The sequence below is a fragment of the Ceratotherium simum genome, chromosome 17 (genome assembly GCF_057802395.1).
Source record: "Ceratotherium simum simum isolate JZ-2026a chromosome 17, ASM5780239v1, whole genome shotgun sequence".
Lineage (NCBI taxonomy): Eukaryota > Metazoa > Chordata > Mammalia > Perissodactyla > Rhinocerotidae > Ceratotherium > Ceratotherium simum.
The window spans coordinates 30,396,913-30,419,796 of record NC_141916.1 but is presented as its reverse complement, the minus strand read 5'-3'; the positions used below and the strand labels follow the sequence as shown (position 1 = coordinate 30,419,796).

Here is a 22,884-nt window from a genome sequence, read left to right as displayed (position 1 = left end):
AGTGTTTAAGGTTACTTTGAAGAAATTAAGCTGAATGGCAGTTCTGTTTTTCCTTGTGTTTTTAATGAGCAGTCTTGTTTTTAAGGGCAGCTTATTCCCACAATCTAGTGTTAGAAGGGTTGGAGAAGAGGATAAATTTTGAAAAGTTAGCAAATGATAAAGAACAAAGGAGTTAAATAGGACCTAAACTGGCTGAGCCCTTGCAAACAACTTACAACAGAACCTCTTATTTAGACAGCTCAGGGTTCCAGTTACACATGCCACCCACCATCTCTTCTGACCTTATTGTCTGAATAGATTAAACTCCAGATGGGTACTGGATGTGTGTTCTCTTTGACTGCTGTAAAGGAAATGAACCCTGTTTAGTTAATGTCAGATTGGACATGGTTGATACAGGTTTCGGAACATTTGTTTTTTTCAGGTTGCATCTGGAGGTGGGGGGGTTGGAGATGGTGTTCAAGAACCAACAACAGGCAACTGGAGAGGAATGCTGAAAACTTCAAAAGCTGAAGAGTTATTAGCGGAGGAAAAATCCAAACCAATTCCAGTTATGCCAGCCAGTCCACAAAAAGGCCATGCTGTGAATTTGCTGGATGTGGTAAGCCATGAGAATCTGGCTAATAAAACAACCAAATTAGTAGGAAAACACTTCAAAAGACAAAAGGAACTAAAAGTCTCAAAAACTTCTATAACTTTTGAATGTTAACATGTTGCCATTTCAAAATGGCATAAAAGTAATATTTTTTCCCTCTTAATCCCATTTAGCCGGTTCCTGTTGCACGAAAACTATCTGCCCGTGAACAGAGAGATTGTGAAGTTATTGAACGACTTATCAAATCATATTTTCTTATTGTCAGGAAGAATATTCAAGACAGGTTAGTATGACGTAATATAAACCATAGATTATAATACTGCTAATGATTCCATAATCTGTTTTGAAAATACATGTATTTTAAACATTTTAGGTTTTTATTCTAAATCAAATGGATTATCTGATTGTTTTGTTTTGCAGTGTGCCAAAAGCAGTAATGCATTTTTTGGTTAATCATGTGAAAGATACTCTTCAGAGTGAGTTAGTAGGACAGCTGTATAAATCATCGTTATTGGATGATCTTCTGACTGAATCTGAGGACATGGCACAGCGCAGGAAAGAAGCAGCTGATATGCTAAAGGTATTGTGAATTTTTTTGAATTAGGTTTTAGATATAAACATTTATTGTTTAAAATGCATTCTGATCCTTGGAGAGAGAGATATATAGTCTTCATATGATGGCTAATCTTTTTTTCTATTGGTACCTGATTAGATTCAAATTCCAGAGAAGATACTGGTTAGTATAAAATCTACCACATATAAAGTGGAGAGATTCCACATAATTCATATTCTTTGATATCTATCATAACTTAATAAGCATTTATAATTTTATCTTTTTTAATGCAGGCATTACAAGGAGCCAGTCAAATTATTGCTGAAATCCGAGAGACTCATCTTTGGTGAAGAGAACTGTTTAATACTGAGACTTTGTTGACTCGAAACTTGCTAGTTACTGCCTACTTGAGTAGAATTTTATTTATGAACTCCTGTGTATTGCAATGGTATGAATCTGCTCATGTGAAGACTGGCTATAAACTGAAAATTGTACTCTGTATTACAGAACAAATCACACCTTTAATCCAAATAATAAATGGCTGTTTCTAAAGTTTCCCAGTATATATAAAATACATCGTCTGTCTTGTGACAGTTTCATTTGAATTTAAAAAGACCTGTTAACGTTCTAGTTGTAAAAGCAGTTTGCCTGTGGATAAGATGACCTGTGTAATCTGTTAGTAATCTTAAAGCCGCTGCCATAGTCCTTCAAGAACGCACCAAGACGACATTTCATACGACTATAATGCATGCACTGTATAAACCAATCTGGCTTTGAAAGATGTGGGTTGACAAGTTACTCACATAGTCACTGTATTCCACCTGTCCTTTGATTTAGTTTTATTGAGCTTCTCTGCAACTTTTGACATGTTAGTAAGAAAACTGAACACACAAGAGGATCAGTAACATTGACAGTGATGCAGTGTGCATGATGTGTAGCTACACAACCCTTCCATTTCTGGGCCCACGTTGCCCGAGTGCATTAAAAATTAAATATCTTTGATTTTTACTTAAATCTGGAAGCATAAGTTATGTTTTCCTGTATTAAAAACAACCATCTAGGCTTGAATATCTAGTAAGACCAGTTCCTTTTTAGTTTTTAGAGTTCTAATAAATTCCCGTTGGTTTCCAAATATAATAGTAGTTACTCAGATCCATCTTTAAATTAGGGCACTTACACCATGCTCCAAGATTCACTTGGAGGTGGGACTTAAAAAACCAAATACTATGTTAATCATTGAAGTGTATCTTCTCTCTATAAGTATTAGTTGGTAATAAGTTACTGTTGAGTCACACAAACACCAACAAAATACATTAGAATAGAGGTATAAGAATACTGGTGGAGCCTTATTATTTAAATAAGAAAAACATCTGGACATACACCCCTAAAGGCTTACAGACTACTAAATTGCATTCATGGGGTAGGAGTGACGTTTAGGACATATATATGTTTTATTAAAATCCCCTAGGTGATTGCTGAATATGAATTGTATTATAAATTGTAAGATATGGATCGAAATCCTTAAGGCCTCTAGCTCCATCTCTAACATAACATGTTAAGTAAATTATATATTGCAGATATTAAAATTTCTTTTTAGTTGTGACATTTATGAAGGACTATTGGCAGGGACAAGATGAATACGTCTGTTAACTTTTGCTTATGGTACCCATTTACTAAGAAACAATAGGCTCAGCAACTGATCTCCAACATAAAAAACCAGGTTCAATATGCTATCATATGGTACTACTTTGAATCTGTCAGTACCATCTTGACAGAATATATGCTACCGAAATGTTTGTTAGCACACTGTAAAATCACTCTGCCATCATTAAACATCAGTTTTGAACTTATAGCCATCCATATTTACTTATTTCAGCTAGATCAGATGACTAGCATTCTACCCTTCTGAATTTGTAAGGGAGGAAAAAAAACCTTATAATTAAAGCACTTTCTCCAGCATATCAAACAGATTTCAAATTGAAAATGTTTTAAAGTAATGCACTTGCTAGTACTACACACCTTGTACAGAGAAAAACAGAGGCAAGAAAGGTATGGACAGAGAAAACCTTCCTTTGTTGGTCCTCAAATTGAAGTTCTGAAATGTAGAGATGATCTCTGACATATACCTGTATGTTCTTGCTATGTAAATAAAATTGCTGATATGAAATGACATACAAGTTTGTCAATAAATGAATTCTTCCTAACTTTACTCCCAGAGAAAGGCTTATAACTATAGCTTTTTAACATATAAATCTACTTTGGAACATAACAATACAGCTTATACTGTATGAATTTTTAGGATTTTTTTCCTATTCTCTCAATTCACTGAGGTATTGTCACATCTCCATTTCTGCATATGAAGACAATGACCCACTTCAAGTAATTCAGGTAGTGAATGGCTAGAATTTGACCACCAAAGGAAGCCATGCTTTGCTGCCTGTTAAGGTCTTCCAGAAGAAATCTGATTTTGAACCATTTTGTGTTTGTGTGTGTCATTTGATCCTCAGGGAAAGAAGGGTGCTGTTTATTACCTTGATTTTTCAGATGTGGAAACAATTCTGGAGAATTAACTTGTCTAATGTATGCAAAGCTTAACTAAGTCTTGCTTCCGTATCCTTTAAACTTAACCTGAAAACTTCCCTCACCTGAATATCTTTTGATATTCTCATATGATTGGATATTTGGTATAATATTTGCCTCTATTTTCTCTCTTTGGTTACTTAACTTTTCAGTTTATCTCAAGTTGCAATCTGCTTGGGGACAGAAGTTGAAACTTAAAACTAATATAAAAGTTTCCAAATTTATAAAATATTGCTACTTTAGTAATCTGACAAAACAAGGGTTTAAATTTAATTATACTGCAACACAGGCAAGGGACTGGAAAACTGAATTAGAAACTTTCTGAAAAGTCAAGTACTGATTTTTGTTCTTTGCTTTGAAAAGAAACTATTTCTACTGTGATTTCTAATGCCAACTATGGCTTCATCTAACTTTTCTCCTTTTTAAGAACTATATTTCCTTCCTAAACAACAAAGAAATCAGAAATTTATAAGTTTCCAATACTAGATTTCCCATTTCTAATGTGGACACTAGGGGCATTGCTGGTTTTAGAATGATGATATAAAATACTAGTGAGATCAGTGAGAGAGAGATAACTGATATAAAAGTACAGTAGTCCCCTTTATCCAGGGGGATATGTTCCAAGATCCCCAGTGGATGCCTGAAACGGCAGATAGTACTGAACCTTACTATCCGCAACTCCTTACACACCAGTTTTGTAGACTGTGCCAAGTCATCTGTTTGTCGTTCCTCCTCATCCCCAAAAAGGAAAGCAAGAAAAGTAGGATAGGAATGACAGCATTTAGTTTTTTCAGGAAGTAAATTTTTTTTTTTTGGTGAGGAAGATTAGCCCTGAGCTAACATCCAATGCCAATCCTCCTCTTTTTGCTGAGGAAGATTGGCCCTGGGCTAACATCCGTGCCCATCTTCTTCTACTTTATATGGGATGCCACCACAGCACGGCTTGACAAGCGGTGCATCAGTTGGCACCTGGGATCCGAACCTACAAACCCCAGGCCGCCGAAGCAAGCGCGCACACTTAACTGCTACACCACTGGGCTGGTCCCTAAGTAAAATGTTTGAGAGATGATTAACCCGGGAAATCATGGTTTTCTATGTCAGTCCTTAATGTTTGTGGATCAGAAAATATCCCATCATTACATAAACAACTTATTTATTGACTAACCTATATAAATAATGAAATTACTCACACTGTGAGACCTAGAGTATACTCCATTCTCTGTTGTTGTGATTGGCATAAGTGAAGGCATAAGTCCAGGAGCCAGTCTTTCAAGTCTTGAGAATGATGGATAAGTTTGTTTGAATAAGCAGAAGGATTTTTCATCATAGCTGAAGCCATTTTATAATGTAGAAATTCCTTTTTCCTATTTTTAGTAACGAAAGTCCATTTTTAAGAATATGTTGTCCAACAACTAAAACGCTCTCAGGGTTTGTTACTTGTCTGTGATTTATGCTGACTCCGCCTTCTGTTATCATCCGATACCTAAAAATAGAAATGTTTAGTTAACTGCATAAATCCAGTCACTGTTGACCGCTCCCAATAATACAGATACATCATTATTTCATTTAAATCTCAGAGACTCTCCAATTGAAACCATATAGCACTAAACTGTTAGCTTCATCTTCACTCTACTAGATTCTAAAGGCATAACTTTAAGGCATAAATAGGATTCTTGTTTAGTGGAGAAAAACAGCTGGGATTTCTCAGCTCTTGACAGAACTATTCAGTTGGTAGTGGCTGAAAAATGAAGTGAACAGAAATAATGGAGGAGCACATTCAGAAGAGCTCCCCTAACCTTAAAAAAACAAAGAAAATCACAGAAAAGAAACTTCCAAAAATAAAAGGGAACAATGCTGCTTTTAATGAGCTACCCATGAGATACAAGTCACTAGAGTGTTATCTACAGAAATCTTGAGGAAACTTGCTTATGAAACGGGAAAATCCTTGCAAATTATATTCTGAGACTGCAAATAGCAATTTTTCTTTTTTTTTGGTAAAGGAAACAAAATTCGCTTAAAAATGAAATTGGCTGATTTGAGAAATGGAAACTCAGTAGCTGATCAAATAAATTCTAGATTACTAACAAAATGTTTTGATGGCCTCTGTAAAGAGGTTTCATTCAAGTTATCTGTCATCCAATTCATTCAGTAAATATCTACAGAGCCCTTACTATGTGCTAAATATAAGTAGTATTGCACACTCATGGAGAGATGCACACAAATGAACAATCACAACACACTGTAATTAAATGCTATAAAGAGCTACAAGAGGTTGCTCTAGGAGTACAGGGTGGGCGGGGGTTGGAAATTTTCCTGAAAAAGAGACCCTTACCTGACCAGGAGAGTTAGTAGCAGTGATTTTCACAAACAGGATGAGGAAACATGGGAGTAGCTAGAAAGAGGTGAGATCTGAGAAGGAAAGAGGGCTAGAGCATGACAGGCCTTGCAAGTCCTTATGAAAGGCAAATGTTAGTTTTCTCTTATCTGAATATGTTACTGAATGAAATTAAAAAACAACTACCACATGGTTTTATAAAACTCACAGGAAAAGATTTTCTATAAAAGGACAGATTTCTTTCTCTTAGGAAGTGTTATTTTAGGCTGTTTGCTATAGTTTCTGGATCATGTTCTACATTTTGTTTAAATGCACAAACCAACCTTATTTAGTTTATACTGTACAATCTAAAAAATGTCAGTATTACTTAGAACTCTGGCTAAATCAGATACGGTGTCATCTTAAGTAGTGGTAAAACTTCCAATATCAGTAAATAAACCATTAAAAAAGTTCATAAGAAAATGAAAACTGCTTCCAAAGTGAAAAAAATTTTTAGAACCAGTGACTCACTGTGGGGAACACCACCCTCACTTCAGTGTATAATAAATAAACTAGCATATTAGGGAATCAACAGGAGTAATCAAGGGCTCTTTAGGATAGAGGCAAATAATCCAAAACAATGGAAAGAAAACAGCAGCTATACTATAACAAACATCATTCATAATCATGAACATGGACTAATAACTCTGACTTTTGCTAGAACTCCTGCAGATGAGGTGCCCAGGGTCTTCTGGTTAACTAATGCTTTTCCTTCTGCATCACAGTGTCATTTATAAATGGATAAGCATCAAGTATATGCCAAATTACTTTTCTGAGGAACACCTTATTCCCTAGTGATGCCACATAATTGAGGAATTAAAGTATTCTACCCACTTCTTCAATTAAAAAAATGCAATTCTCAAGAGGAATAGTATGTCGTTTATAACAATAGTCTTATGAAGTTACATCATATGCTTATTTCATTTTCAGAAATTCAACTAATATTTTAAATAGGTTGGGCAACCCTTCTACTCCCCCATATAAAGAGGATACAGACTGAATATGAGAGGGGTCATGTGAATCTGCTCCCTTAGGGTCTCTGTTCTTGTGATCTTCTCAAATTGTGACCATCCCTGAGCTGATTGATCTCAGTGTATTTATTGAACATAGTCGTCCCTTAAATGTAAGCCTTTTCCAATGCTGGAGGAAAAACTGACTGGGTTAGACTCAATGAGAGACAGTAGAGTATTACCAGACTTTATAGAAAATTTAAGGTATTTTCAACAAGCACTTTCAGTTTTCACTTTATTCTCAGACTAACCTAACTTCTGCATGGAATGAGATGCCATTAAAGCATTATCAGGAAGACACATATGCTGTGAACTGTAACATTTAATGTTGAATTAACTGGGAATCTAAAAGTTAAATAATCTTACCCTCGGGGACCATCTGGAATGGCATTTGCTTTCCGGCATGTATCTAGGATGCTTGTCCCAGGGTCAAGGACTAATTCAGAAAATGAAGCTTCCCTAAACAACTCTCTTAGCTCTTGGTCAGACATGACCTCCAGGGCATCAATGCTGCTATGATAAAGGGCTTGTGTACACCTGAAAAACACATTTTGAGAGCCACATCACGTGAGTGCTTATCCAGACATGTTCTAATACCCGATAACCAACGATGGTGTACCCATTAGGTTCCAGACTGAAAGATTTTAAGACAGCAACATTTATCTTCTATAATTTATAAAAACTTAACTCAGAATAATCTTTCCAATAAATAGAGGCTTTTTAAAGCAATTAAGTCAAACAGTAACAATCTTATTAGTGGTAAAACAACCCCAAAACAGCATGGCTCCAAATTTTCGCAAGTCTATTAACTAGATAACTTTATCAAGTATTAATTATTCTAAAAGGCCACCTTTTAGCAGAATCCAGCCCCTCTTGTCCATGAACAAGCTTTGTTACTTCTGCAGCCAGTCGTTTCTGAGGACCCCGCTTCTCTGGCTCTTTGACATGCAGATGCATTATGTGGTCAATCTCTGGAAGGGGCAGAAAAGTGAAGAGCTTCAGGTACCTTCGGGACAAAAAACAAAGTGTTAGATTTATTTAGCATTCCTAATTTTTATCTCCAGCTCCCTTACCCTTTAAAGAACATCCTGCTTACTTACTTTAAAGAACATCCTGCTTACTTTATTTTTAATTATGAAACATAACAAACATGCAGGAATGTACTGAAAATAATACGACACCCATGCACATACCACCCAGATTGAAGATGTTACTATTTTGCTATCTTTGTTTAATTTTTCCTTTTTAAAAGGCATGGGGGCCGGCCCCGTGGCATAGCGGTTAAGTGCGCGTGCTCCGCTGCTGGCGGCCTGGGTTCGGGTTCCAGGAGCGCACCGAGGCACCGCTCGTCAAGCCATGCTGTGGCAGCGTCCCATATGAAGTGGAGGAAGATGGGCACAGATGTTAGCCCAGGGCCAGTCTTCCTCAGCAAGAAGAGGAGGATTGGCATGTATGTTAGCTCAGGGCTGATCTTCCTCACACACACACACACACAAAACAAGGCATGAAATGTACAGTTAGAGACGAAGGCCCCAGCCCCATCATATTCCCCTCTTTGCCCCCAGAGATAACACCTACTCTAAATTTGTGTCATCCTTCCCAAGCATGTTTTTGTACTTTTGTTTTCTGTGTATGTACCTGTAAATAAATAAGATTGTGTAATTTACAAATTGACATAATATTTTATATGTATCCTCTTTTTAAATCTTTTCTTTGGTGAAAAACACAGAAAAGTACACAAATCACAAACATATAGCTTAATAAATCACAAAGCAAACATCTATGTAACCATCACCTGTTTGGATATACAACACTGCACCCACCCAAGGAAGCCCAAATGGACCACATCCCGTCACCTCCTCCAAATTAACTACTCTTCTGCCTTTCAAGGTAATTGCTTCCTTGTTTTTCTTTATAGTTCTACCATATCACTATCCCTCCCTAAACAGCATCACTTAGTTTTGCTGGTTTTTAGACTTTACTATATAAATGGAATCATACAGAATATAATTTTATGTTTGGTACTTTGGCACATCATTATGTTTAGGAGATTCATCCATGTTGCTGTGTGTACAGCTGTTGTGTACAGCATTCCATGAATATTCCACAATGTATTTATTTATTTAATCATTCATTCATTCTACTGTGGATATTTGTGTTGTTTCTACTCTTGGACAATAGCTAATAATGCTGTTCTGAATATTCCCATATGTTTCTCTTGGTGCACATGTGCACTCATTTCTGTTGGGGATGTACCCAGGAGAAGAACTGCTGGATCACAGGTTATGTGCATATTCAGCTTTAGTAGGCATAGCCACATATTTTCCAAAGTGGTTCTATAAGTGTAGTGTAAATGCCTGACATGAAGCTTTTGATTGCCAAGGCATCCTTTCAGGCATCCATCTTGAATAAACATACTCCAGCTTTATGACACAGCTACTAGCAAACCAACTAGATGAGGAACCAGGCTGCCCCACACATGAAGTTCCCCTTTTAAAAAGCCCTGGGTAACCTAAATAACCGACCACTTGAGTGACCCCGCTCCTCCTTTCCCATCCCTAATTTCCACTTTCATGTTTTAAATTTGCCAATAAAGGGTGAACCCATGAAACCATAGGCAGCTCACCCTTGACCCCAATAAAAGCAGAGCCCAGGTTCACACTCCTTCCCTCCCTCTCTCCCTATCCGTGACCTTGCTGTGTGGCCCTTGGAATGGCATGTACCCTCTAAAACTTGTGAGTAATAAATCTTGTTTTTCAAAGTTCCCGGATGATTGTTGTTGAGGTGCGTCCTGCAGTCATAATAAGAACCACATGAGCCAGTCCAGCCACAACACTGGCTATGGTGGAGGAAATGTCTGTGGGGGCTCACCACAAGCAGCATGGGCCCAAGTGAGTGCTCCCAGGCATTTCTAGCTGATAGCATCACTATCAACAGATTGAGACAGAAAGGATCGCAACTGACACAACTGGCAATTGGTACAGTCGGCAGGTCAAGATCGCACTTGCAATTAACTGAGGGGAACCCCCTTTAGCTTCGACCAGTTTACTAACTGTAACTGGCTAACCCAGGCGGGCAATGCCATTTGGGAAGGCAGCACAGCTTGCTAGAAGTCCAACGCACTGTTCCGTGATTTTGCATATTGCCTCTGCTTTGCGTTGCCTGCATATCTATCCCAAAATGTCACTGCTGCCGTAATTCAATGCTCTCCCCAGAGCAGTGTGATCAAAGTCATATACGGTCAAACGAGATCAGATCACGAGTTATAAAAAAGACCTTAACTGATTACTAATATACACGAGGGTCCTCCACACCTTGAGCCAAGGAGAGCTAACGAGGGTGGATTGGACTTCAAGGCTATCATCACAGCCAAAAGTGAGGCTTCGGGCAAGGGCATGAGGAAGGAATATTCTGGTAAGTAAGGAGGGAGACCTCCCCTGCTACCACAGAGTGGTGGTTCATAATGGGACGAGTGTCCTAACCTGGATGAGTGAAACAGCCTTGCAACAGGAAACTAATGGCACCACGAAAGGGGAAATACAGCCGAAGTTTGCTGCCGCCATGTGGCCACTACAGTCCCTGCTGTCCCTCTTTGTCCCCCCAACCCAATGGGACATCACGGGTCCAATCCCTGGTGTGATGTTGCTAAACAATTAATGGACAAACATAAATGTCCTGAACATCTTGTGCCAGTGCCAACTAAGACCCCCGAGGAGGTACATCAGCTCCTTGATAAATGCAAAACCTCTAGAGAAGCTTCCTGGGCATTGCTTGGTGCCAGTGCACAGCAACATGCCAAGGCTCTAGTATTACACTTCAGAAGCCTAGGGGCTTTCCTAAAGACCCTGTGCATACCGCGCTAGTGGAGGCAGACCCCAATCCTGGGGAGGTCAACTGGGACACCCCGGAAAGGGAGGTGGCCGCTTATGAAGAGGGCTCACAGGGACGTCTTCCACAAACCTTTTCCGGTAACAACACGTAAGATCAAGGTGACAAAGAAAAACAGGAAGTGAAAATACAGATCAGAAATTACACCTTATCTGAAATTCTAACTTTCCTTATAGATTTTGTGCAGCAGGAAGGAGAGAAGAGACTTGATTGGCTATTGCAGGTTTTTGGACCATGCTCTAAATCGTTACTCATGACTGCCGAAACGGCCAAATGGCTGATCTCTAAAGACCGTAAAATCTAAAACCTTCTCAGAGATCCACGGAGGTTATATGTCTGTTTCCTCCAAGATACTACAGATCCTGAGTCCCCTCAGCTTTCCCCTGAATGGGGCACAACAAAGCACCATGCCTCATGAGGCGCCCCTGCCGCCAAGTGAAAAGCTGACAGGGTTATCGAGGCCTCTGGTGAGGATGAAGAGAGAGAAAGGAAGGCAGAGGCCCCTAGAGCCATTGATATTCGTACCACGGCCCTCTCTCTCCCCACCTGCATATTTACTGCCTGATGCTGTGCCCATCCTTCCATCACAGTGATCACCACTCAAGCTCACAGTGAAGAGAAAACATGAGATGAAGCCTGTCTCCTGCTGCACAAAAGTGGCATGGTCCATCGGGTTTATCATTTCGACGACCATAGTGACCCAAATGACTCTCTTCATTTCTAACCCTGAAGAGGCCCCATTTGACTCAGTTTAGAGAATTCTTTTTACAAGGTGCTTCCCCTAATTACAGAGCAGTGCTACCACATTTTATTGGCACTGTTGAAACCATTCAAAAGACACTGGAAGGCAGTGACATGGCTGCTAAACATGGGAGATTCCAACGCAGACATCCAGATACTTCAGACTTAGGCCCCTCCACCCCTGCTGCCCTAAGCGTGTCCCTTGAGCAAATTTCCCTCAATGAATAAGGTTCCCTATTCCCTCCCCAATAAATTCCCAACCTAATTTTGCCCCGTATTGGAATAAATAGGTTAATCTCTGCTGGGAGTTACATATCGGTGGTCCTGGCCATTTAATCTCTGGACAGCCAGTCTCTAAACTCCGGGCCCTAAAACTAGTGTTCTCCCAGCTATAGCCCCCTTCTGCTGTCCATCCTCTTGCCACACAGCTGCCCTCTGGCCCCAACCCAGTCCCCATTACTCCCTCTGCCCCTTCCCTAACCTCCAGGACTGCCAGCCAGCTAAGTGTCTACCCGAGGAAATCGATGGCTCCCTGGAACTTGTCCCACCTCCTGGGAACAATCACCCCTATACCACTCTGGTAGTCCATTGGGATAATAAAAATGCACAGTCTTTTTTGGCCCTATTAGACACTGGGCCCAAGTCACTGTTATTCCAGGCAATCCCTCTAAATTCTTGAAAGAAGAGCCCTTCTACCTATTGGGCATTACCAGTAAAACAATCAAAGGTGTACAAATCCATCTGAATGTAACTATGGGGACCATTCACCTCAAATGGCTTCCTCTGCTAGTGGCCCTGTTGGCTCTTTCTTTCCCTATTAAAGGCATGGATGCACTGACCCATCACCATGTCATTTGGAACAAGCCCAAGTTCTTGGCCTTCCTGGTGGGACTCGCCAAATGGATGCTGGTGACTCTTTCTCCTCTGGTCAAGATGGTAAACACCCCCCAATACCAATTTAAACAGGGCCCTAAAGGCCTATGCCCTGTTATTACAGATATGCTTGAGACAGGAGTCATTAAGCCTATAATCTCCCCTTTAAAGCCCCAGTTAGCTGGTACTTAAGCCAGCCACAATGAATGGCACCTCATCACTGACTACAGAAACCTTAATGCTCAGGTTCCTCTGCTTAAGACTCCAATTCCCAATATTATAGAATTGATCAAGGACACACAACGGGCCCAAGGAGCATCCTTCACGGCCACTGACCTAGCTCATATATTCTATTCTGTTCCCATCCCGGAGGAATCCCAGGTCCAATTTGCTTTCACTTTTGATGGGGCTCAATATCCATTTACACGGTTCCCAACGGGACACTTAAACAGCCCTGCAATCGCACATAATATCCGCCACCAAGATTTAAGTATCTTACAATTGGAAAATTGCTGTTTTGGGCCTGATATTGATGATGTTATGCTGAGGAGTCCCTCTGAGGAAGTGGCATGGGCAAATCTGCATACCCTCACATACCACCTGCACCAATGTGGCTGGGCAATGCCCCTCACAAGATCCAAGGCCCAGTCTTGTCAAGTTTCTGGGCATCATGTGGTCCTAAGGGCTGAGAAATCCCAACAGTCAAACATCAATTACTCACTATTAATCCACTCGCTACACTCAGGCACAACACATGGTAGGCCTTTTCATGTTCTGGAGGCAACACATCCCTCATCTCTCACTAATTCTTTGTCTTACATATGCAATCGCATACAAGTCTGCCACCTTCCATTGGGGCAAGGCCCAACAGTGCATTTTGGAAGCTGCCCAAGAGGCAGTCCAACAAGCCTTACCTTTAGTCCCACCTGGGTCCACATTCTGAGTCAGTTCTTGACCCCACCTGACCACGCCTCCTGAAGTCTCTGGACCAAACCTGATTTCCTATGGTTTTGGATTAAGCACCTACCCCCAATGGCAGACCCTGAGTGCCAACTTTTGGCAACCTACTGGGCTCTCTTAGAATCTGAGGCCCTCAGCAGCCCCCACCCAGTACTACTACATACCCAAGTTCCCATGATGTCCTGGGAGGGCTAGAGATGCCTCCCAGCAGAAGCTCAGCATGGCCCTGATGCCTCCTTGGTACAACGGAAATGGTACCTTCAGGAGAGCCTAAACCTGACGTCAAGGCCTTTCCAGATTATAGGAGGATGTAACTTTCCACATGCTCCACTCCTTGCCCAAGAGCCTCATGGAGCTGGTAGTGTGCCTCTGCTTCCTTCTCCTCCAGCTGCTTGGGGAGCTCCTTGGGACCATCTGTTTGAGATGGACGGGGAGTCAGTATTCTTCACCACTGGCAGCGTCACCACTGTATGCAATGCAGCTCACTGGAAGGCTCCAGCATTCCACCCGGCCTCAAGCACCTCTCTAGTCGAGAAGGGCACTCCCAGCTCAGCCCAACTGGCAGAACTTACAGCTCTTTACCCAGCTCTTAAGGAAGCCATAAAAAGGGGCCTTTTGCAGATCCACATTTTCAGAGTCCTGGGCTACTGCTAACAGTCTTGCAGTTTGGTCTGGCGAATGGTTAAGGGACAATTTTCTTATACAAAACAAGCCCACTTGGGGTGCCAGATGTGGAAGGAGTCCCCAATTCCTATCAGCGTTACTCACGTTTCAGCTCACACTAACCACTCAATGCTGAAAGACATTTTCAACAATATCGCAGACTGTCTCACTAAGCCCGCCACACTCTGCGGGGTACAGACTCCTCAGGGTACCAGCTCGAGAAATGGGCCCACATGACCTCGGGTGACCGAGCAATTCATGCCTTAACAACTGGGGTTCAAGTGAGGGGACTCCCCCTCTCCTCAGTGGCAGCCAAAGTTGTGACAGACGATTGCATTCTCTGCTCCCAAACCAAACAATGGAGTCTATCCAGATGGGAACATCCCGCGGAGACCAACCATACGCCCACTGGCAGATTGATTTCATCATGGGGCTTCCATATGCCTTCACAATCATCGACACTTACAGAGGACTCTTCTTGGTGACTCTCGCCTGGAATTCCTTTTCAAAACAGGTAATCTCTTACTCAGTTTATTCTCGCTCCCTTTGGATCGCCAGACATTATTGACTCTGACCAGGGCCCTTTACCTCTCCAGAGACTCAACTATGGGCTCTCCAACATAATATTCTTTGGAACTGCTACCTAGGCTACCGCGCGTAAGGCAGCTGGCCTCACTGAGCATCACTGAGCACACTTAAAGAGACAGGCAAACGGTCCCAAAAATGTACAGAACTCTTGCCCCAGGCCCTGATCTTGCTTAATTCTCGTCCCCTAGGCCTTTATACCCCATATACCAAATATTACACACTCCTCCAAATCCCACGTTTGGTCACCTCTGGCAATCCCCAAGCTTTTATCCTCCAAGAAAATGTTCCATTTATTTTTTCCTCTGACTTGTCTTCCCTTTTCTGCTCTTTTTCAATTGCCTTGCCATGTGCTTCACGCAGGCAACCTGATGAAGGACAGGCAGTCCAATATGATCATACAAGAACCACAGACTGGATTTCAGACTGTTGCTTCCATAATTACTATAGGATTTGTTACCATGAGCCTCATAAGATGTTTACTCCCTTTGTTAGACATGCCCTACCCCTGACTTGTAAAATAGTGGCTATAGAGATTGTTGTCCTCACCATTAAATCTGAGGATTTAATGGCCTCAGCATCACAGGTTGGATTGTAGTGTAAGTGCCTGACATTAAGCTTTTGATTGCCAACGTATCCATTTCAACAACATCCATCTTGAATAAACACACTGCCAACTGTATGACACAGCTGCTAGCAAACCAACCAGATGAGGAACCAGGCTGCCCCACTCACGACGTTTCCCTTTTAGAAAGTCCTGGGTAACCTAAATAACTGACCACTTGAGTGACCCTGCCTCTCCTTTCCCATACCTAATTCCCGCTTTTATGTTTTAAATTTGCCAATAAAGGGTGAACCCACGAAACCCTAGGCATCCTACTCTTAACCCTAATAAAGGCAGAGCCCCAGGTCCATATTCCCTTGCTCTCTCTCTAACCCTGACCTTGCTGTGTGGCTCTCCAGGACCTGTGAGTAATAAATCTTGTTTTCCAAAGTTCCATGATGGCTGTTGCTGAGGTGCATCCTGCAGTCATAATAAGAATCACGAAGGCTGGTCTCAGCCACAAGATTGGCTCTGGCTGGAGAAACATCTGTGGCGGCTCACCACAAGCAGTATGGGCCCAAGCAAATGCCTCAGGCATTTGTAGCCGATAGCATCGCCACAGTAAGCTTACTCTCCCACCACCTTGGAACAGTCTCACCAACACCCGGTATTGCCAATTCTATGTTTAGCGACTCTGGAGGGTGTATAATAGCATTTTACTGTGCCTTTATCTTGCATTTTCCTCATTATTAAGGCTGACCAAACTTTTCACATGTTTTTGGCCTTTTGGGTAGAATCTTTGTGAAGTGCCTGTTCAAGTCTCTTCTCATTTTTCTCCTAGGTTGTCTGTCTTTTTCTCATTGGCTTATAGAAATTCTTTATATTAATTTGAAAACAAGCTCTTTATCAGTTACTTATAGTACTGAAAATATACTTTCTTACTCTTAATAGTGACGTTTGATAAACAGTTGATTTTAATTTTAATTTAGTCTAATTTATCAATCTTTTCCTTGTGTTTCATTTAAGAATCTTTCCCTATCCCAGTCATCAAGATATTTGCCTATTTATCTTCTAAAAGCTCTATTGTTTTGTCTTTTGTTATAGATTTAGGTCAATAATCTACCTGGAATTGATTTTGTGTACAGTGTGAGGTTAAGTTTCATTATTTTCCCCACATGACACATCTGATTATCTAAGTGATATATACTGAGAGGACTATCTTATATCTTCCCCACTGCTCTGCAGTGCCACAAAGATCACATGACCATATATACTGGCGTCTGTCTAGATTCTCTAATCTGTTTCACTGGTCTCTTTACTTAACCTTACATTTAAGGTTGTACTTTAAAATCTAAAGATTATTATTAGAATTATAAGAGAGTTTAGCAGGGTTGTTGGATACATGGTTAATATATAAAAATTAATGGTATTTCTACATACCAGAGCCAAATAGAAAACGAAATTTTCAATAAGATATCAGTTCTTGATCCATCAAAACTCTACGAGAGTATCATCAAATATGCCAGGAATAAATCTAAAATCTAAAAAAAAATTACTGTAGTTTTACAATAAGGCATATCTTCCACTCTGTTCTTAAAAAATGTCTTGGCCAATCTCAGCCTTTTTTATTTCCATGTAAATCTTAGAATGAACTTGTCAGGTTCCACAAAAAAGCCTATTTAGATATGGCTGGGATTGTACTGAATACCTAGATCAAATCTAGCAGAACTGATATCTATCAGTTCTATCAGAATAAGATATAATTCTCCATTTATGGAGGTCTTTATTTTTGCTCAATAGTGTTTTTTAATGTTCTGCAGGAAAGTTTTACACATTTAAAAAATTTTAAAGAAGTATTCCTGGATTATTTTAATAATACAGTTGTATCCAAAATAATACTTTTTTTGGAAAAATTCACTTTTTCTTTGTTGCAGGTGTATTTGGTTTCTCATTAATTTGTATTCTTCCAAGAGTTTAAGATAATGTGAATTAATGAGAAAATCATTTTTAAAAAGGATCTTCAAAAAGTTTTAAATTACATTAAAGAACAGGAACTTTAAAGATAAAAATAAAATAAGGATTAGTCAAGTTTAAGATGAAAGGAGTGAAAAAACTAGAATATGCAAGCAGCAATAATGTCCCAAGTACTTGCTGGGTATGGATCACAAACTTGGTTCTTAGTTTTCTAGCAACCACAGTGGTTTTCTGCTTTAACCAACAGAAAGTTCTTAACTTTAGAACAGTTAAAATCACAATGTTCTGTGATGTAATGGTTTATGCCTTAGCACAAATCTATAAAGGGTACATAGTGATTCACTGGCTAAAATTATATCATGAGCTTATGAACTTAATTTTTCTCAGCATACTACTAAGAACTCACCTTTCTACTGAATCATCTTGCTGCCTGACAAAGAACTGATATAATTCAAACGGAGATGTCTTATCTCTGTTGAGCCAAACAGCATTACCAGCAGACTTTCCCAGTTTTGCTCCAGCAGTACTTGTAATTAGAGGAACAGTGATTCCAAATACATCTTCTCCAGTCAACCTGTGCATAAAGAAGAACTTCATTATGTGCTTCAAGCACAAGCACAGATTAGGTTCACTGCTAATCACTCTTTAGATTTCAGTCTAGTCTCTTGCTCTAAGAAAACTTCCTTGACCTCCTAAATCTGGATTCTTTTCCCTCTTACTGCTTTCACAACACCCACTCTATTTTCGCATTTGTCATTCTGAACTGCAATTGAACCAGTGATTCTGGGCAAGCCAAGGGAAGGTGCTGCATAACTAGGGCCTAAATATTTTTAAAGCCTAGGTGAGAAGACGACAGAAAATTGGGCAAAGGGGGAGTCAGGTAGAGACTCTAAAGGAGATGTTTTACACGGATTTTTTAAATGAGTAGCACATGGGCTGGCCCTGTAGTTCATCTCTCTCAAGAAAATACCATTAAACTCTACATCATTTGCTGAATATTTGCAATTGAAAAAAAAATTTTTTTTGAGATGCCAACCAAGGACTAACACTAGCTTCATGGAAAGTGCAGAACTAAAGCAGAGGCTACTCAAGGAGGCCCAGTGCGTTCAGGTATAAACAAAGAAAAACACAGCAAGACCTACTTAGGGGAAACAAAACAGATAGAATCCGAATCCTGATTGGTGGTCTATTTCCTGCAGGACTCTAGAATACATGCCATACCTAATATCATGAATTCTGCCCTTTAGTTCTCATTAGCCAGTGATATTAACACCATTACAGACCCTTAATTGGGATGAAACCAACAAGGGCTTGAACGCAGGGCGTCATTCCACAATCCTAGTAGTGCACCACAGGCTATTCGTGGGTCCCAGGATTTCTCCTGGGTCTAAAGACGCTTACTTGTGAATGAACTCGTATCCGGACATGATATTGCCCAGCTGATCAGACCCGCCCAGCTGGACCCGGCACCCATAACGCTGGAACAGGTAGTAGAAATCATAGGCCTGGAGCACCTGGTATAAAAACTCAGCCAAACTCATGCCTTCGGGGCTCTTGAGCCGAGTCTGGACGCTCTGCCGGCTCAGCAGCGTGCCCATGCGGAAGTGGCCGCCCACGGCCGCTAGGAAGTCCACCAGGTGCTGCTGCTGGTACCAACCGGAGTTGTCCAGCACCGTGAAGCTGCCCCAGGTCCGCCCATTCGTGAAGAGCTGCTGGTGATGAGCCGCCAGGGCCTCGAGCCCTTGGCGCAGGGCGCGCGCGTTGCTTTGCACGCGCTCTGCCTCCAGCGCCTCGCGCTCCTTGGTGCGGCCGCTCGGGTCGCCCAGGCGCGCCGTGGCGCCTCCCACCAGCGCGATCACGTTGTGGCCGGCTCGCTGGAAGTGAAACAGGCCCAGCAGCGCCAGCAGATGCCCCACATGAAGCGAGTCGGCCGTGGGGTCGAAGCCGCAGTAGATGGTCTGGGGAAGGTGGCCCGCCGTGCGCCGGTCGAAGAGCTCTGGGAGCTCTATCTTCGTACCCCTCTCGGGGAAGAACTCCTTGAACAGACCCCGAGCCTTCTGCGCTGCTAGCAACCCCTGAGCGCCCGAGTGCGCCTCACGCAGCCCCAGGGGCAGGACTCCTGACCGGCCTGGGGTACCACACCACCTGCCCCGGGAAAGGCACCGCAGCATGGGCGCCGCCATCTTGGTGGCGGCGCGAAGGGAATGCTGGGATCTTAGAGGCCACGCCACGCCCCTCAGCGCCCGCCTCCTGCAATTCCCACAGTATTTGAGTCAGTTTTTCTGCGCATGCCCGTGTGCCTGGGTAGGGCGAAGCGGTTGCTTAGTTACGGTGCTCGGCTGTGGGCAGTCTTCGGAGTTCCAACTTACGCAGGTGGGGAGTGCGCTTATAGTCCAGTCACCTTGTGTTCCCTAATACTTAATTTTCTCCTCTGTAACGTGAATGTGTTTATGATAACAGTTCCTACCTCATAGGGCTGTTGTGAGAATTAAGAATTAAAGCAAAAGCATTTGGCATATAGCGCTCTGTAAATGTTAGCTTTTGTTTAAATTTTCACGTGAAGAAATTGATGCATAAATTCTTTGAAGTCTTGGTTCTGTGCAAAAACTTGTTCACAGAGGTTGTAAGGAGTTAGGAATTGGTTTAACTTCATGGAGAGATTCGGAGTTGCGTTGAGACGCAATTTCGTAGTACTGATTCTTCAAGCGGATGAGAGCACCCCGGTCCCCAGTATTCATTAGCTTCTCCAGGAGGTGGCAGTCTCGTCAAAGCTATATGGACAGAAAATTCAGTACGATAAATTCAATGCAGAAAGCTCTATGTTTTATTTATTTATTTTATAATTTTTATTTTATTTATTTTTATTTTTTCCCCCAAAGCCCCAGTAGATAGTTGTATGTCATAGCTGCACATTCTTCTAGCTGTATGTGGGACTCCGCCTCAGCGTGGCCAGAGAAGCGGTGCGTAGGTGTGCGCCCGGGATCAGAACCCTGGCCGCCAGCAGCGGAGCGCACACTTAACCGCCAAGCCACGGGGCTGACCCCATATTTATTTATTTTAAATTACAGGTAATCAGATGGGACACAGCTTTAGCATAAGTGGATTCAAATTCGTAATCACATTGCCACAGCATGCTAGGTGTTGTCAGTACTGCACTCCCCAGTGATGGGGTTCTCATTGGCAGCTGGTTGGCAGGCCATCCAGCGCCCAAACCCCATTTTAGAGTCTCATTTCTAGGACTGCTTTCAATTCCACTGTCTTAGGTCGAGTTCCCTGGGAAACGGACTCGAGTAGGAGATCTGTGTGCAGGAGGATTATTGGGGTGTGCTCTTGGGAACATCTGTAATGGAGTGATGGAAGTAGTGGGCAGAGGGAGAAGTTGAACTGTGAACAATTTGCAGTTAGCGGCCTCAGACAATCCCCTAGGGAGCTCTGGAGCTGGGATTTCCTTTCAGAGTCATCCTGAATTGAGGCAATGGGGCAGGCCTTTGTACCCTGGCATCGACCAGTCGTTAAGTGTGGGATGGAGGCAAAACCTTGGGCAAGGCGTTGCCAGAGGGCCAGATGCAGAAGAGGACTCAGCTGTGAGCCATCAGCAACCAATACTCTCAGCAGCTGGGGGATTGAGTGCTTTGGTCCTGAAGCAGGGCTCTGGGCCATGCTCCAAACCATTCCAGGCAGGACCTTTCCATTTCTTAAGATTATAAAGTAATTTAACAAAATGAAATATTATTTTAAAAATTAGTTTCTTTGCATGTGTAATTATTAGTGAAGTGAGTTTCTCATTGTCAAACAGTAACTTCGATACAATTTGTAGATACTTATTCAACAGGCTATGTAACATAATCCCAAATGCTGAAGAAAATAAGCAGGGCGTATTCTAACTCTCATGTTGCTATTCAAAATATCTTAAAATTTGCAATCATAACGTGTTTGTCTGCAGTCTTATTTCACACCACTTTGATCAGGGACATATTTCAGTATGTATGGCAGGAAATTCTCCTGCGCTCACAGCAGATGGTACTTTCTATTTAGTATCTAACACACAGGAAGATTTGGACATTTTTAAAGGAGTTATGGGGCCGGCCCCGTGGCTTAGCGGTTAAGTGCTCGCGCTCCGCTGCTGGCGGCCTGGGTTCGGATCCCGGGCGCGCCCCGACGCACCGCTTCTCTGGCCATGCTGAGGCCGCGTCCCACATACAGCAACTAGAAGGATGTGCAGCTATGACCTACAACTATCTACTGGGGCTTTGGGGGGGAAAATAAATAAATAAATAAAATAATTAAAAAAAAATAAAGGAGTTATCTTTCATTCTTGAGGTTTCCAGTTAATATGACAGGTGACTATCTGTGGCTTTTACAGGTATATGAGTAATTTTATACCAGAAAGTATGACTTCATATTGTGGTTTAATTACTTAGTCACTTCAGGAAATCACACTTCTCCTTATGGAAGTATATACTTGTTTCAGCATTACTTGATGGTCTGTGTTTAATGGAGAAGAACTTTTGTGGATAACGAAAAACAGAAAATTTCTAGTTGAGATTAGAATTTATTATAAGATCTTTAAAAATACATTTGAGTTCTGCTTGGTCTCTCCCTAAGTTCAGTTGTATTTCTTGAACAGGTCGTGGAGTCCGGTACAGAAGGTAGTATCAGAGCAGGTGCTATATGAGACTTGACGTTGGCTCAATGACAGCAACAGTGATTTTCCTTTTATAATTTGTCTTCGTGTAATAGGAAAAATGAGGCTTTGTCCAAGAGACAGGAACAATAGAAAAAGATGGGACTTTTAATTTTATTTATTTATTTATTTTCCCCCCAAAGCCCCAGTAGATAGTTGTAGGTCATAGTTGCACATCCTTCTAGCCGCAGTATGTGGGACGCGGCCCCAGCATGGCCAGAGAAGTAGTGCGCTGGTGCGCGCCCAGGATCCAAACCCGGGCCGCCAGCAGCGGAGCGTGCGCACTTAACCGCTAAGCCACGGGGCCGGCCCAAGATGGGACTTTTAAACTTTTGCAATTACATACATGGCTAAAATTTTCTGGGACTGGACCCATGACTTGAGTTTGGGGTAAGAAAAGGTGCACAAACTGATTCTTGCTGTTTTTTTTTCTTTTTCTTTTTTTGGTCAGGAAGATTGGCCCTGAGCTAACATCTGTTGCCAATCTTCCTCTTTTTGCTTGAGGAAGATTGTCCCTGAGCTAACATCTGTGCCCATCTTCCTCTATTTTTTGTATGTGGGAAGCTACCACATCATGGCTTGATGAGCAGTGTGTAGGTCCACACCTGGGATTCAGCCCATGAACCTGGGCTGCCAAAGCAGAGTGCGTGAACTAACCAATACACCACCAGGCTGGCCTCAATTCTTTATATTTTTAATTGGTTTAAAAGTGAATAATAGTGTTAAAAAGTATTTTAGAAAATACGGTTATCTCATCTGTGATAACTTGAGGTTAGATGACCTTGAATTAGGGGCACATGTATTTCACAATTACCTTTTCCTGCAACAAAATGCCACATATTCACTTTGAAAGGATCCCTGTT

At 41.7% G+C, this 22,884-nt stretch overlaps 2 protein-coding genes across 10 annotated transcripts in view; one reads left to right on the top strand and one right to left on the bottom strand.

Annotated features, from left to right (window-relative positions):
- The window catches only part of DNM1L (dynamin 1L), a 48,515-nt gene extending 46,815 nt beyond the window's left edge, over positions 1–1,700 (top strand). For all 8 annotated transcript variants that reach the window (XM_004441161.3, XM_087442576.1, XM_014795872.2 and 5 more), the window contains 4 exons: positions 422–598; positions 766–875; positions 1,013–1,172; positions 1,439–1,700. In XM_004441161.3, the coding sequence (XP_004441218.1) occupies positions 422–598; positions 766–875; positions 1,013–1,172; positions 1,439–1,495 (504 nt within the window). In that variant the 3' untranslated portion in view covers positions 1,496–1,700. The remainder of the gene's footprint in view (positions 1–421; positions 599–765; positions 876–1,012; positions 1,173–1,438) is intronic.
- Positions 1,701–4,861: 3,161 nt separating this feature from the next.
- Positions 4,862–19,558, bottom strand: YARS2 (tyrosyl-tRNA synthetase 2). 2 transcript variants are annotated; one of them, XM_087442578.1, is made up of 6 exons: positions 18,739–19,558; positions 17,744–17,911; positions 8,688–8,747; positions 7,960–8,115; positions 7,476–7,646; positions 4,862–5,208 (listed from the first exon to the last, which is right to left on the bottom strand). In XM_087442578.1, the coding sequence occupies exons 1-6, from the start codon at positions 19,518–19,520 to the stop codon at positions 5,049–5,051; spliced, it is 1,497 nt and encodes a 498-aa protein (XP_087298704.1). In that variant the 5' UTR covers positions 19,521–19,558; the 3' UTR covers positions 4,862–5,048. The 2 variants fall into 2 exon arrangements, with proteins under 2 accessions (XP_087298704.1, XP_004441214.1); XM_004441157.3 differs by lacking the exon at positions 8,688–8,747.
- Positions 19,559–22,884: the final 3,326 nt, after the last annotated feature.